The following is a 17,534-nucleotide window of genomic DNA, read 5'->3' as shown; positions in this document are numbered from 1 at the left end:
TTCATTTGTGATAACAATTGCTCACATACATAGGTTGTTCCAAAAATAGCTTCCATGAAGCAGACAAAATTTCTAACTTTTCCGTATTTTTCACCGCATGTTACTTTGTATAGTTCAGAGAGGTTACAGTTTTTATACCATTGTTTCATTGATATATCTTCTTGTAATTCAATGAGTTCCTCCTGATGACGTCTACGGAGAATGGATCAGTGTACACAGAGATATGGTTTTCTAAAAGTCTCAAGTCTGCAAATCGATTCTCTGTAAATTCGACTTTCAGATTTTTCAAAATGTTACTGTACCTATTGAGTTTGTGTGGAGGAATACATGAGATAGAGTTCAAACAGGGAAAGTAGTGAAATTGGGATTCCTGTACATGTTCAGTCCAAATTCCAAGTTTCTTAACAAATCCATTAATTGAGCAGTACATATTGACAACATTTTGTTTTCGACCTTGCAAAGAAATACTGACTGTGTTCAAGAGTTCACAGATGTCACACAAAAATGCTAAATCATATATCCACTCGTCATTACTCAACTCTGCTATTGCTCTTCCTTGTTGCTTCTTATATATTCATGAATAACGTTTCGAAGATAAAAAAAATACCAAGCATCTGATCTCTACTCAGTCACCTTATGTCACAAAAGTATTGTAGATCTTCAAATTTCTGTTCAGAAGATTTGATTGACGGTGCTTCAATGCACTGTTCTTTATTACATTTACATTTTGAGTCACAACTTTCATAACAGTTGGCATGTCCACAGATTTTGCAGAAAGGGATTCTTGGTGTAGAATGCCATGCAAAGTACAATATTTTATACACCCTTTTCCTTAAGAAAGGCTTTGACCCTGCCAATTAACCCTTTTTATCTCCAATCATCGAGTGAGCTCCATCCCTTGCAATGGACGCTATCTTGGACCAATCTGAATTGTGTTTATTTACACACATACAAACAGCATTAAACATATCTTCTCCTCTAGTAATGTCTTCCAAAGAAATCAATTCTAGCACATACTCTCCGACATTTAATTCGTCATCAACTCCTCTTACAAATATTTCAACTGAGTTGTGTCAATAAAATCAAGAGCTAGAGAAAAATACACAAATTTACGAATTTTCGCATCCTACCCACTTGTATCAGTGGACAACAACTCAATTCTTCAGGAGATACTTTGTCGTGAAAGATGCAAATTTTTTAAATTAGCCAGTTCCTGGGGGCACAACATTTTTACCACGTCCACCATACATGGTTTAACAAACTCCCCCTCTTGCCACCGGCAATATACACAAAATATAAATTAAGTATATTCCTTATTATACAATTTCTTAATTTGTATTTTCTATCAACAATTTAACAGTTTCCTGTAACATAATACATGTCAGAAAAGATATGGTTGCCATCTAGCGCCAAAGAATTGAACTGATACATACACAACACTTCAGTGTTTCCGATTTACGTCACATGTTGCCTACAGCACTTCAACGGCAAACTCGCCAAGTCTGGGAGTCAGTGACTTTCAGTGCCATGGTGTGACTGTAACGCAATTATTTGCCAGTTAGACATAAAGGCAAACGTGTGTTATTCTTCCTTCCGCTTCACCCCCAAGTATGGCTTCTAAATTTACTGGTGAAGTATACTCCTATGATTGTGACTGTGATATAGAGAGCTTTTTAAAGCGTTCTTTAGGATCACATACATTTAGTGAGAAAAAAAGATTGTTTTGAAGTTCTTTAGGATCACATACATTTAGTGAGAAAAAAAGATTGTTTTGAATGGCAGACCAACTCCTGAATTAAAAGACTTGAAGACTAAATCACATGGAGGTTTTTTTTTTACTTGTCAGCAAAATTACAATCTGTTCAACAATGTGAACAATGTAACAAAACATGGAGGTTTCGAAAGACATTTTAATGTATCATAGTATACAGAATCACTGTAGCTGTGTGGTAGTGCAAAATTGTCACGACTCTTATGCTGGCCGTGTTTACTTTTTTCAAGTGAAAAAAACGCCTGGACCAAAGATGATATCAAGAATATAGATAGTTTCCATATGCTATGTGCGTGTCATTAAAAATTCTAAAAATCACGTTGCATCTGTTGTTCTTCTAGCACGTTTTGGCAAAACGAGAATAGACTTGTCATTAAGTGAGGCATTTAAAAATCAACAGAAAAATACAACGAAGTTGTGAAAAGAAACAGATATTTAATAAGTGTAGTATGTTACTTGGCCCAGCAAGAACTTCCATTTAGGGCTAGGGATGAGTCCGATAGCTCTATCAACAGGGTCAATTATGTGGAACTTTTACACCTCCTTGCTCAAACTGATGACAATAATTTAGACCACCACCTTCAGACTGTTACTGTGTTTTCTGGGACATCAAATGACATTCAGAATGACCTTAATTGAATGTTTTTCGCGTTTTGATTAATAAAATTTAAAAGCAAATTAGTGAAACAAGTTCTATTGCTGTAATCCTGGATGAATCGACAGACATGTCCAATAAGTTACCGATGAATTGAATTGAAGTACAAGTAGGCGCAACACAACTTCTGCTGGATCTTCAAATACAGTACTTTCAAGAAATTTTTTTCCAAATGTATTATTACTATGCCTATAATTCTATTATTCTTCGTATAATTCCTCTATACATTGCATGTTGTTTTTGGAAGAAAGATATATACAGTATATATATTTTTTTTCGTAAAATGTTAGTAGAACGGTCAAAAGAAATTCATCCTCTCCTCAACTGTGGTATCATTTTCGAACAGGCAACACCCACGAAATTCCTACGCCACGCCACTGCATATTGTGTGTTTTAAAGTCCTCGTACAGGGAAGCGTAAAACAAAGGAGCATGATGCTCTCATGGACTTGCAAACTCTTCCTCCAATCCAAAAGCTAAAGAAAGTAAGCAGTGTAAAGTGGCAGAGTTAACCTTTGATGTCATTAGTGCATTTCACAATAAATTTAAGATTTTATGCACAATAAATCAGGACAAATTACTTATTAAGTTCATGACCATTACATCACCGAAGCATAGGGTGGTGAATACCGAGTATTCGAAAAGAAAACAAAGTGTGTCAATTAAATACAGTATCAGGAAAACAGATGGACAGATAATCCCTGTTTGTGTGTTAAGTTTCAAAGTCATAACTAGTTTCTCAAAGGACTGATTGTCTCTTCTGGCAAAATAGATTCTACTCTACAGGACAGTCATCAAGGGAAAATAGAGGAGGAAATACTGCAGGTAAGAAGCATGAGAATCTTACAATAACAATTAAAATGACATGAAGATGTATAAATGCAGAGAGAGCCACTATACGGGGAGAAAATATAGTAGGAGATAACTGCCTCCAGATTTCTCTATTAAAAAATATGGGCAAATTTCTGTGAAAAAAGAAAAAAACTTGGAACTACTTGAGACTTACTCACTCTCGAAGTATAAACATATATTTTTACAGTTGAAGAGTTCGCGGGAAAAACGATGAATGTCACAGTTTTGTTAAGGTTGATGTCATTATCTAATTCAATGGATCACTACGAAATTTAATGTTGTTCTTATGAAAAATGGTAAAAAGGAGAATTATCATCACGAATACAGTAGGCCTAATCTTTTCCTTTATTTTCTATAGAAACAGCACTACATCTTGCAGTTATAGACTCAATTAGATCATTACCAAATCCTTAACAGAAATGTGACATTCATCGTTTTTCCCGCGAACTCTTCAGTTATTTCAACGTGTCATTTAAAACTCCCCGTACTGATTCCTGCTCAACCTGCAAGATAGGCCTATTCCAAATAAAGGCAGAGACAGACTTGGTAAAAAAAATGGACTCAGGGCCCAATATAGACTACGTAAACTCCGTGCAGACAAGTTTTACAAAATTATGAAAGATGATAATCCAGAAGTAATAAAGATATATTTCGACTTGCAACAAAATCAACCTCTTCCGAAATTATCGGTGGGCGAAGTGTTCTATGCAAGACAAGTATGGCTCTACAACCTCTGTGTTGTGATACATTCAAAGACACAAGAAATTAAGGATATTTCATTCTATATTTGGTTGATACCCAGTCATCAAGGGGATCTAACTAAGTCGCATCTGCATTGCTAGATGTTTCATTTAATCTAGAAAAAAAATCCGCAACTAATGCCCTTTCCACCATTCATCTGTTTTCTTATTCTTGTGCCAGTCAGAACAAGAATAGCATTGTGATGTCAACTCTCATGGCTTTTTTTGGAGTAAAGCAATATTTTTACTCGCATGCTTCTTTCTTTCCGATACGCCATGATAGCTATATGGCTCCAGATAGTGTTTTCGGAAGAACAGAAAAAGACTATAGGAAAATGGAAGACATATTGACCTCAATGACTACCACAAGATGCTAGAAAATCATGGCACAGCCAAGAATCTGAACAAGGACTGGAAAAGTCATGGACTTAAAATTGAGTGCTCAAAAGGTGTTAAGATCGACACTGCCATTTAAGAAGACTCCGCAGCGAGTGATCACTTACAGTAAAACTTTGAGAAAACATCGTAATGTTTCTGTTACTGTGCAAAACACATATACAGCGTGTCCAGTAGCAGTGTGTGTGTGTGCTAAAACCAAGAATTAAAACGTGCGGTAGTGTGTTAAACTCCTATGTTCTTCCAGAAGTCAGCATGGTGTCAAAAGTAAAAAAAAAAAAAAAAGAATGACGTTAAGAAACTCATGCAGTATTTCGAAGTAACAGGCGAGGCAAAGAACTTGTACACAACAGTTCTAGCAGATGTGTCCTATTAGACTTTTGTGATCAAATTGTAATTATGTGTTGACACTAATAATTTTCTTCAATTTTATTGTGTTGTAATGAGATTCATTTGAAGACAGACTACATCTATCGACTTTTGAAAAAATTCTTATATTTTTGCGCCTAAAACTGGCAAGTGATAAAAAAAGTGCTTATATTTTTCAAACCTATATTCATTGTCTCAGAAAAAAGAATGCTTCCTCTCAAAATTGTTGTTATAAAATAAATATTTGTATGTTTAAATTAAAAAATGTGATTTCTGTAAAATCTTGATTTCTGCATCTATCGACTTTTGCAAAAACGCTCCTCAATTGTTGCAACCTATCCCATTCGAGCCTAAATATCCGAGGTCTAAACATGAGCATGCCCCAAGAATTTCAAAAGTCGGCGCCTATGGTCTTTGCCTGTTTCTACTAGCATGTCTATTAGAACGTTTTCAAGTTTGAGAAGAGTAAAGTCTTACGTCTTGAGAAACACAATAGTAGAAACTAGGTTGAAATCTAAGGACAAATTCTTACCACAGATGTTTCTTTTGGGACTTGTATTTGACCCATTGTCCCAGTCGAGTCCATTCGAGATGCTTCATTCACAGTGTTGCCCCAAATGTCATAGACTGGCTTGCGAGCTCCTATCACACCACCTACCAATGGGCCACAGCTGATTCCTACAAAAGAAAAAGTCAGCTGAAAGGCGGTAATAATGTAATCTAACAAAAAAATGCAGTTCGTAGAGTTATTTACAGTGCTATCTCACTTCTGTTAGATTGAAAGGACTTACCGACTCTGAGGTAAAAGTTGTTGAAGGAATGTTTATTGACGTCTTCTAGGCGATTCTTCATAGCAATGGAGAAGTCCACCAGAGCACACACATGTTCATATTCATCTTCTTCCACCTGCGTCAGAAACAACATGGCAGCATTTACAACAAATCCTAGATAGCACTGGACCATTTCATCTTAAAAAATCAATTGTTGTTTAGTCAACTGTCTGAAGACTGGTTGTACCCTCATAAGTGACACCAATATGGCATCATTCAAGAGGCAACTAGTCCAGGAGATAATGGGATAGGGTGGCCAGTGTCTTTCCACCTACATTGCATACATCACCGACTAGCTACACATTACGTACATTAATCAGACTTCAGATGTATACAAGCAATTGTTCTTCCTCCGACACATATCGTCAAGTGAGATGTACTGCCTGATAATAGATGTAGGCCTACATACCATCCAGAACCTCAAATCACTTAGATAGTAATAATTTTTGGCGAAGTTTTTTGTGAAAGATAATAAAGACCTTATTGCATCAACATTCTCCAAAAATCTCTCCAAAGCTGGAAACAATGATATCTATCGCAACAGTTAAGAATATTCAGTCTTAAGCCACTCAAAAAATTCTTTCAAATACTAAACATTATCCTTAGTTGAGTGACGAAATACATTAGGCTCTATGACAATACGTCCTAGGTTATATTTGAAGAAATTATGACCATATTTAGTTGTATTATTACTGTAATTAAATGGCATTGGCAACCTATAGCTACCAAGTAAATTTTTCTGGTGTTCTTTCAAAGCAATCCAGGCTACACATTTTCTTTCCGAAATTTACTGCAGCATTATCGAACAAAAAGATATACCGTAGACCTCATGTTGTTTACAGACATGGCATAGGCTTTCTGTTTATCAATAATGAAATATGCTGTAGAATCTTCCCCATCTAAACTGTAGAAACATGATAATTTATTTCGTCTGCACTCCTTGTATAATAATTGTAAAACAAATCTTAACAACAATAGAAATATTTTGATATAACCTTTGTTTGATACTTCTATTTGAACACGAAAAGCATTATTTTTTAGGTCATCAGCTGTAATTTCTACTGAAAAAAAAACCGAAATATTCTTTACAGGCTTTATCATTTTTGTTCTCCCACATCTGTATTTGTTAACTATTTTAGAATCTGGAAATTAACTTAAATATGGCAACGAAGATCTGAACAATCTCCTAGGTACGGTATATGATTCACAAAACGGTACACAAAACTTACTTCAGTCTTTATAAAGTCTTGTGAGTCTGTACTTTCTCTTTTAACAATGCAATCACTTATAATATCATTCTTCTAATGTGCTATATGTTATTGTTGAATGCATCTTTGATGGATGTCAGTTTTAGCATGTTTACTAATCTCATATTCACGATCATGACTAATATTGAATTCACTATTGTAGGCCTGCACTTAAAAATTTGAAAAATAAACATTCTTTTCCTTTTCAATCCAATGATAATTTAGAATCCAAGAATCTCGAAATGCACACAATCTTTTTTTTTTTGTGGATTTGTTTTGCAGCAGTAAGCTTACCTTCACTCTTACTAGTATCACTAGTCTACTGTCACTAGACATCTTAACAGAGAACAGATCCAAATCTTTGAAGAATAATCTTTATTACCCACTTTACTAATAAGAGACAGTCAACATACAATGCATGGTATGGTACGTGGTTTCTGTTCATTGTTCTGTTTCTGTTCTGTTCTACCACTTCTACCGATTGTTTTTAATAGTCTCTTTTTAGAAAAGGAATTATATCAATTATCAAAGAACAATAACTTTCATGCTGCATTCAGCATGACAACCTCGCTAAATACTTATGCACGCAAAAACGATCTATCTAAAACAAAGCTAGTCACCTGAACATGCTGTTTGAAGTTCCTTACACTGCACATAGAGAATCATAAATGCTAAATCGTGGATATTCGCGGTTGTGTAGTTATTAAATGGTCTACTTTTTCTCATATATTCGGTACTTTTTAAGCAATTGGCATTAAAATAAAACTGAGAAGTGAAAAAACCTGAAAATGGAGTACAATATACATCTCATCCTATTGCAAAGCAGGATGCAAAACTTTGATAACAAAACTAGGACATGTCCCACCAAATCAGGATCGATTGGAGGGGATCTACATAGTGTCAGATAATGATGATGATGATGATGATAATGATGATGATTAATGGAGCAATAGTGGAATTCCAGGAGTGGAAACGGGAGTGTCCTGAGAGAATGTACGTACCACCATCACAAGTTCCACTTGGGCTCACTGGGATTCGAATCTGGTGTACCAGCACTTTAGCCGACACTAGTCACTCGATTAAAAGTGTGCATAATAATAATAATAATTTTTATTTTTATTTTATTTATTTATTTAATGTGCTGTACAACACCCAGTAGCCAATTACAGTTCAGCACAAATATAACAAAAACATAAAACAAAAATAATTAATTACACATAAATATAATTACAATTACAATAATGACGATGAATGGATAACTAAGAATACTATGAGACAATGTTAATTGAGTATAATGCCTAAAAGAATACATCAATGATAAATCTTTGCCAAGAGCAAACTAAGTCTATACATTGAAGGGATCGAATTCGCAGCCATGCATGTAGGCATTTTTAATGCATCTGGAGACTGGTGAAAGAAATTTCGAATTTCTAATATAGAAAAGTTTGTGGGCTCTCATATCTTTTGTTGGAATACGTAAGGTAATATTGTTTAAGAAAGAGTCACAGGATATATCACCTTAGAGGACTTTACAAAAGAACAGATAATCTAGCTCATGGCGTCTAGCATATAGATTTTGACAATTAAAATATTCACATTTTCTCTCATAACTATACCCGGAATTAATGGGCAGAAATCTGAATGAACATAAGGATATAAATTTTCTTTCTATATTTTCTAATTTAGCCGAGTCCGTAGTTGTAATCGAGTCCCAAACTACAGATCCATATTCGAGTTTCGATCGCACCAATGTATAGTATAGCATTAAAAGAGAATCGGGCGTGGAAAAAGAATAAGTTAGCATTTAGATTGCGTGATTGTAAATGTAATCAACGTGACTATGAAAATACAATTTACTGTCAAAGAATATTCCCAAATCTTTTACGCAATCCGTTCTGTTAATTAGTACATTATTTAGATAATAATTAAATTTCAGTGAAGAAGTTTTTCTAGAAAAGGTTATTACCAGGGAAAGGATTTATATGTAAATACATATTTACTTATAAAGCTAATATAATTTATATTTTGCATTATCTTTATGTTTCACAATGTGTAGGGTTGAAAAATCCTACTTTTATTTTCCATATTTTTCCATATTTTAGAGTTTAGTACATATTTTCGTTAATTTCCATATATTTTCCATATTTCATATAAAACAGTCCATATTATATTAGGTTTAACAATAAAACAAAACAAAATTCCATTAACTTTTAAAAATACATTTCAACAATAGAGATTTAAACACATGTTCAGTAATCCCTTTAACATCAGAGTTATTTGAAAATTAGCAGTCCTATCAACAATGGGAAAGTAAGTTACAAAACTGTATTAATTTAATTTAAAATTTTTAACAGACTTCAGTTGTGCAGCTCAACAGTTAAATGCCAGTCAGAGTACACATAGGTTCAGTTTTGTAAATCATACTATAAAGACGGTAAATATGCCAAAAGTACGTCATTCAGTCAATTTAAAATCAAAACTAACAAGTTACATTTCAGAATTTAAAGAAGATGGTTTATCAACTGACAATAAAATATTATTTTGTAATTTGTGTCAGTGTGCAGTATCATCTACACAAAAGTTCCTGGTGCAACAACACATTACAACTAGTAAACATCAGGCCAACAAACAACTAAATTCCAAGCAGAGACAATTGTTTTTAACACAACCAACAACATCGAATGTAAGATCTGAGTTTAACATCGACCTGTGCCGTTCTCTCATCTCTGCTGATATTCCTCTCTACAAACTAAAGAATAAGGTCTTCAGGGAATTCCTTGAAAAATATACTCAACATACAATCCCGGATGAGTCAACACTTAGGAAGACGTATGCTCCATCCATCTACGATGAGACAATACAGAAGATAAGAGATGAAATTAAAGATAGTTCAATTTGGGTTTCCATTGATGAGACTCCCGACAAAGAAGGTAGACTTGTTGGTAATGTAGTTATCGGTTTGTTAAGTGAACAATATTCTGAACGAATTCTTTTACATTGTGATGTTCTAGAAAAGTGCAATAACAAAACTATAGTTAAACTGTTCAACGAAGCTATGGGTATCCTGTGGCCAAAGGGTATTATGTACGATAATGTGTTATTCTTTATTAGCGATGCTGCCCCTTATATGGTCAAAGCTGGACAAGCATTATCTGTTGTATATCCTAAATTGACTCATTTTACTTGTGTGGCGCATGCATTTCATCGTGTGGCAGAAGTGGTCAGAGACAATTTCCCTAAAGTAGATTTGTTGATTTCATCAGTGAAAAAAGTATTTCTCAAAGCTCCCAGTAGAGTTAACGTGTTGAAAGAAATGTACCCTGAAATTCCATTGCCACCAAAGCCAATTTTAACTAGATGGGGTACATGGCTAGAAGCAGTTGAATATTATGCCGAACATATAGACTCTATTAACAATGTTCTCCTTGCATTGGACTCTGAAGATGCAGTCTCAATTGATACTGCGAAAACAGTTACCTGTGACATAAGTGTGAAGAATGACTTAGCTCACATTCAGCATACATTTTCATGCATCATAAAAACGCTCAAAAGTCTCCAAAATAGGCACCTTTCACTATCTGAAAGTTTTGAAATTATAAATAGTACTGTGGAACAACTGAATCGTGGTAGAGGTAAAGTTGCAGATGCAGTAAGAGCTAAGGTGGACACTGTACTTTCAAAAAACCCTGGATATGAAGAACTACAAAAGGTTGTTGCTGTGATGAGTGGTGAATCAACAGTGAAGATTAACTTGGACTTATCCCCAGCAGACATTGTGAAATTGAATTATGTACCAGTTACTTCTTGTGACGTCGAACGCTCTTTTAGTCAGTATAAATCTATCCTCAGAGACAATAGAAGAAGATTCACTTTTCAGCACTTGAAAGAAATGTTTGTAACCTATTGTTATGGTAACAGACAATAAAAATTGTGTTTTGTTGAAACTACATTGGAAGATAAGGTACGTCCATTATATTTTTTGTTTAGTTTGATTAAAATGTACCAATATTTAACGTACATAGTCATTTTTTTATAATTTTAAGTCCATATTTAATTCCATATTTTGGTAAAAATCCATATTTAATTCCATATTTTGGTAAAAATAACTACATATATATTTACATATTTCATATATTTTTAGTCCATATAAATCCGTTCCCTGGTTATTACATTAGTTTTGGATACGTTAATTTTCATACCATTGTCATCCGACCATTTAGCGACTGAATTAATGTCACATTGAAGTGACTGACAGTCAGTACTACTTTTGATTGTACGAAAAATTTTTAAATCGTCTGCAAATAATAAACAGTCAGAACTTATTCTTTTACATATATCATCTATGAATATAATAAATAGGAGAGGTCCTAAAGTAGATCCCTGCGGGACTCCGCAATTTATATTATAAGAATAAGAGTGTATATTAAACAGTCTTACACATGAAACTCTATTACTTAAATAATTTTCGAACCACTTTACGTAGCTTACAGAAAGGCCAATATTTCCTAACTTATGAAGAAGGATATAGTGCGGAACTACATCAAAAGCTTTGCTGAAATCAAAATATATTGAATCAGTTTGTCCCTGCATTTCAATTACTGGTACAATTTGATTTAGATATGTGACCAGGTTAGTGATAGTGGATTTAGTTTTAGTAAATCCGTGTTGTGAAGAATTGAGCTTGTTTTTCACATAAAACGATATATGTCTGTGAATAATGGTTTCAAAAATTTTTGAAAAGTTATTTAGGATCGAGATAGGTCTGTAGTTTCTGACATCATTTCTTTTTCCGTTTTTAAATATAGGAATAATTGCAGCTTGTTTCCATAGTGAGGGAAATTCACCATTTTTCAAACTAATATTAAATATGTGGGCTAAAAGAGGAATAAATATATTAGAGGATCCTTTAATTATAAAATTTGGAATACCGTCAGTGCCAGTTGTTTTTGTTGGTTTCAGTTTTTTAATTGCTTTACGAATGTCATCGTGTGTTACTTTAGGTATAGGTAATGAGTCTGTTATATTCGTAATAATGTTTTCATATTTATGGCTGTGTTTAGTCTGAACAGATTTGAAGCGATCAGCAAAAGCATTGACAATGTCTAATTGATCTGTGATGTGTTTATCGTTAAGAATTAATTCAGAGGGATAATTATATGTCTTCCGAAATGATTCAACTTATTTCCAAAACTTTTTTGGTTCCGTTTTAAGATTTTCATTAATATTTTGAAGCCATGATAATTTATCCGATTTAATTTTAGATTTCACAAGTTTTCTATAGTAGGAAAATGCTTGATAATAAAATTCAGTTTTGAATTTTTTATATTTTTTATGTGCATGGTCTTTCTTTCTAATAAGTTTACGTAAGGTGTTAGAAAACCATTGTGGATAATTAGACCTTTTGACTCGAGTGACAGGAACTGCCTGGGATATGACACTATTAACTACTGAACATAGTGAGCTAGCTGCATCGTTAACATCAACAGCTTGGTAAACACAGGACCAATCATAATTATATAGACTCCAATATAAATTCAAGTAATCACCTTGAAAATAATTTGGGGAAGAATTTTGTTGATTCTGGGGAGAAAAATTTAGTGTGACTTCAAGAGTTATTGTTAAGGGAGGATGATAGTCATCCTGCAAGACTAGCGAGTGAGTGGTCAGATTGACCTCAGTCTTGGTTGAATTTGTAAATACAAGATCAAGTAAGTTTTTGTTATTAATGGTTGAATTTACTTGTTTCAATCCAAGAAAGCAAGAAGATGAAAATAACTCTTGAGCCTTAATTTTGGAGTAGTAATGGATGTTATTAGCACAACAACCAGATGACCAATTCATACCAGGAGTATTAAAATCGCCGAGAAAAACTACTCTATTATTGTGTGTATCGAGATGATTTTCAAGAAAATTTAGATAAGATTTAGATAAGATTTTAGATAATAATAATAATAATAATAATAATAATAATAATAATAATAATAATAATAATAATAATAATAATAATAATAATATATAAACCATACTAAACTCACTTAAAATAGACACAATAATCGACTATACTAACCACATTAATACGGGGAATTCAGTCAGGCACACTACAGGTCAAAAGTTTTCGATCAGCTATAAAAACAACTAGGTACAGTATATACTTTATTTCAATGTACAAACACATCGGAAAAACTAAATAGATCAACAAATAAATATTTTCTCTCTCTAGCATTATGATATGATAGAATACTCAAAACGAAATCCCTGTTTTAACCACAAATTCATAGTTGTGATAGGTGATCGAAAACTTTTGACTGGTAGTGTATCTGCCAAGCCAATGTATGCAAGCAGCAACAGCTTCCAACCGACCAATTACAGGCGTTTTCGGTCTTTTATCTCCCAACTCGAGACCATGTTTTGATAATAAATTACTAAAGAATAGGAAACCGAACCTAAACTATCCCAACCTAGTACAACTTGATTAATAAAAGCTTGCACATAATTTTATTTAATTTTATTTCTGTGTTCTAATAAGTACTAACTTGTGCTATAGAAGTTGTTCAAAGTGATTTCTGCCTGTATTCAGGCATTCCTGACATCTGATAAAATTAGCATTCACATGCAAAAGTTCTGCTTCTAAAATTCTTCGAATTTATGTCGTTGTATTATCTTTCAGTTCATCTATAGTGCAAAGGCTATTTCTATAGACTATTTCTTTTGGCGTTTCCCACAAATAAAAGTCGCACATGATAAGATCAGATGTATGTGCAAGCCATAACCCTCTAGAAAGTACTATCATCAATACACTCATTCTATTGGTCAAAGACTCATCAGCAGTGTGGGGTGTGGCAGAATCTTATTGAAAATACCTATATTGTCTCTTGTAATCTGTCAACATCTGTAAAAATGGTGGGAGTATTTCTGGACGTTCTATCTGTCTCCTTATTGCATTTTCGTAAAATATGAGCCCTATTTTTCGTGTTGCAATTATAGCACACCATACACCAATTCTTTCATCATGAAGGGGAACTTCATGAATTAATTGGGGATTTTCTATATTCTGGTGCCTACAGTTTTATGACCAAACAAACCATTAAAATTAAACCAAGTCTCATCTGAGAAAATGATGAAATTCAGATTAATAAGACGATCCGCAGTATTCTGCAAAACTCAATTACAGAAATTAATATAGCTTATGTTAGCATGCAGTTGTAGTTCGTGGACTACAGCCACTCTGTAAAGTTTCAATTTTAGCAATATAGTAGCTCTATGGGCTGAGCTCTTTGAAACTCCTTCCTGTGAAACAAGGTGTAGAGTTTTCTTTGGAGAACACTATAATGATTGTCCAATTTCATTAAGTTTTTCTTCTGTTAGAACATGACGTTTTTGCCTAGGAATTCTATCGTTTATTGATGCTGTTTCCCCAAATCCAACAACAAATTTTCTTGCAGTATCTGTATGTGGAACCGAAATGGCAGGTACCAGTACCAGTAATTTCTCTACAAATTGCCTGCACACTTCTCTACAAGACTATGTTTTTACTGAAGTGTCATTGTGGTTAACTTGTGGGGTAGCATTTCAATTAACTAAATTTAATTCACACACAATTATATTGAAGACACTTACATGTGAAGAGCTGTAACACACAGTGACTGATGTCACAAACACTATGGTTTGAGGGGGGAGATAATAGACTGAGAATGCTCAGGAGTTAGTTGATCAGCTGCTGTTGCTATCTGCTTGGGCTCGGCCGATACCTAACTAGGTTCCCTGTAGTATGTTATCAATATAACTTCTCTGCAAAATATTACAAGAAAGAATTTGGGACATTGAAGAAAAAAGTGGTAAAATAAGTCAGAAATAGATCATTTGACCTAAATTTTTGAGGAGTAAACAGTGCATATAGATTTCTCTATTAATTAATTAAATGAATTCGTTCATTATTTACTATCTCATTAATTTTATTAATTCATCTACTCTCACATTAATATTATATGGTTATTTAAAAATGAAAGCTATTAATTTGATATTAACTTGTGGCTGATATTTTTCTCTCATGCCTCCAAACTTAAAACCCAAAAACTGTACAGCATAGGATAGCAATAGTTACCTTCTGGCTGGGATTGAGCCCTGACGCAGCCATGTAAGTAGCTCCTACAGTCTTCACCTTCTCAATACACTTGAAGCGTGGTTCATCCAGGAGCTCGTCGAAATCAGCTGTGAAAAGTAAGAGCATACTGTACTATGAACTCTCCGATATTTCGAACAATAATTGAAAAAATTCTTATTTCTAGGGCAGTTGACATTTTGAACAAGAGTGTTGTTTTATATAAAATTACTTTCCCCCCACCTTTTTTTTAAGCAAGCTAACGACTAAATTCTATCATACAATTAATATACAAATTGATTTTGAAAACTGTCACGAGTACCTAACTTTCCCAGTAATTGTTTACTGTACTCAATTTAACAATAAAGAGAAAAATATATAAAAAATATGTTGCAAAATAAATGATATCATTTTTAAGGACTTTCAGCAGCATCAGAATTTGTAGGCGATATCATTCCTTCAATTTGGAGTTGAAAACTCATGTATTAAAGTGATGCATTGGTAGAAACGTCACCATGGACTGGAGCAGACTGTTGCCAGATGACACATCTGGATAAAGTAGCACTTCAATCCAGTTTAATTTGTCCCACCCGGCATGCAGGAGAACTGTCTCGAGCTTTCTGTAAACCAAAGTTGGGTAGCAACACCTCTGAACTTCGTGTATTCATTCAAATCTTTAGAGTCTAGCTTACGACCATGTGGAAAGTTAGAAGTGCATAATACCTTCTTAAATTTCACCAACACACAAATTTAACTATTGGTTGAGACTGTTCCGTGCAGAGTATCCACTACCATCCAGAACCAGTAGTCAATGGGATTGGGATTTTCGGTTTGTTTCAGGTTCGACAAAGTGCTTCACTCTCTATAATAGGTGGTCTATCTGTCTTGAATGAGGTGCTCAACTCGTACTCATGTCATTTTTAAAAAAGAAACGCAGAAGCACTCGCTTGTTAACCCACATGACAAGACAAATTCATGCTACAGGAAAGCTACCATTTTCTGTGTCAAAGGATGTACAAAAGATTTTTTTTATGATTTCCAAAAGTAAGTAATTTACCGGTACTTCATTCATAAATTGAATGGTTTAAAGTAAATGTACTAAGAAGTACTGATAAATAGTTAGCCTTGGACCTACACTGTAAACAAAAGCGAAAACGATTACCATTCATAAATAGTTGCTTCATGTTTGATGATGGAAGGTTTTGTCGATTCTATATTGTGAATTTTTAAAGAAATTACGGCATGTTAAATAAAAAATTAAATATTGATATAACTGAGTATGAAGTACCTATTTTTGAAAGGATTGTCTGGCAAGGAAATTTTTCATATGAGGGAACATTGTCCTTATCTATCATAAGTAATGAGTTGCAGAATTCAAGACAGAAGAACAGTGATCAAAGATGAACACAGTATTAGTAGATGTTTCTGTGACTACTCCAGAAAATATCGATGATATGATTTTGAATGACAGACTAATTGGCTTGAAATGTATTTCAGTGATTGAAAATGTTCTATGGACGTGTATTTCACATTGTAGACCTATATCACAATTATGTGTACGAAAGTACCGGTACTAGTAGATTGAAGAAAACTGTATTCACAGAAATATTGTAACCAGTGGCGAAGTTAAGGCATAAATACTGGGTAGACTGAAAAGAGCTGCTTACCTTATTATCTTTTTATGTAGCAGATGTTTCCCGGCTTTTCTATCGAAATTTTTTGTGACACAGACCCCACAAGAAGATGATGACTACTCATTTTCACTCCCAAACAGAATACAGGTAAAACAATATAACTTATTTATCTCAGAGTACTCTGTTAGCAAAGGATATTTGTTATTTTTTTAGTAGGTTATTTTATGACGCTTTATCAACAGCTGAGGTTATTTAGCGTCTGAATGAGATGAAGATGAAATGAGTCCGGGGTCCAGCACCGAAAGTTACCCAGCATTTGCTCATATTGGGTTGAGGGAAAACCCTGGAAAAAACCTCAACCAGGTAACTTGCCCCGACTGGGAATCGAACCTGGGCCACCTGGTTTCGCGGCCAGACGCTAGCCGTTACTCCACAAGTGTGGACTATTTGTTATATTGTTTTTGTTCAATCAGTTATCTGAAGACAGGTCTGAACCTCACAAGTGATACCAATAAGACATCAGTTATGAGGCAACTAGGTCAGGAGATGGAGTAGGGTGGCCATTTTATACTGTGAAAATTGAAAATTTCTATTTTGTCTTCTTTCATCCCCTATCTTAATATGTAAATGTGGTGTCGATCTCCTATCTTTGTAAGCACATTTTGTTTCATACGTCCAACTTGAAAAAGGTTCCTCCTTTAATTATATGAATAATAACCTCAATGTTCTCTCAGTATGAACCATTTTGTACAAAATTAATATGTAACACATACGCATGCACTTTTGATTAAACTAAAATTCAACACCACAGCTCATTTATAGAGCACCAATATAGTGTAACATATTAATATGATGGAAGGCTAGCCTTATCCTTGTTTCATACGGAGATGTGACCCACTCTCCGGTTCCTCCTCATGCCTGTGAGTCAAGGTCGTAGCTGTCG

At 34.1% G+C, this 17,534-nt stretch overlaps 1 protein-coding gene across 5 annotated transcripts in view; it reads right to left on the bottom strand.

Moving 5' to 3' along the window:
* Ac78C (adenylyl cyclase 78C) overlaps positions 1-17,534 on the bottom strand; it is a 665,405-nt gene that overhangs the window by 12,273 nt on the left and 635,598 nt on the right. For all 5 annotated transcript variants that reach the window (XM_069833500.1, XM_069833501.1, XM_069833502.1 and 2 more), the window contains exons 19-21: positions 14,961-15,067; positions 5,574-5,688; positions 5,315-5,460 (exon numbers count right to left, since the gene is read on the bottom strand). In XM_069833500.1, the coding sequence (XP_069689601.1) occupies positions 5,315-5,460; positions 5,574-5,688; positions 14,961-15,067 (368 nt within the window). The remainder of the gene's footprint in view (positions 1-5,314; positions 5,461-5,573; positions 5,689-14,960; positions 15,068-17,534) is intronic.

The sequence above is a fragment of the Periplaneta americana genome, chromosome 8, assembly GCF_040183065.1.
Source record: "Periplaneta americana isolate PAMFEO1 chromosome 8, P.americana_PAMFEO1_priV1, whole genome shotgun sequence".
Classification (NCBI taxonomy): Eukaryota; Metazoa; Arthropoda; class Insecta; order Blattodea; family Blattidae; genus Periplaneta; species Periplaneta americana.
The sequence above is the reverse complement of the archived record's forward strand: the minus strand, read 5'-3'. Positions and strand labels throughout refer to the sequence as shown.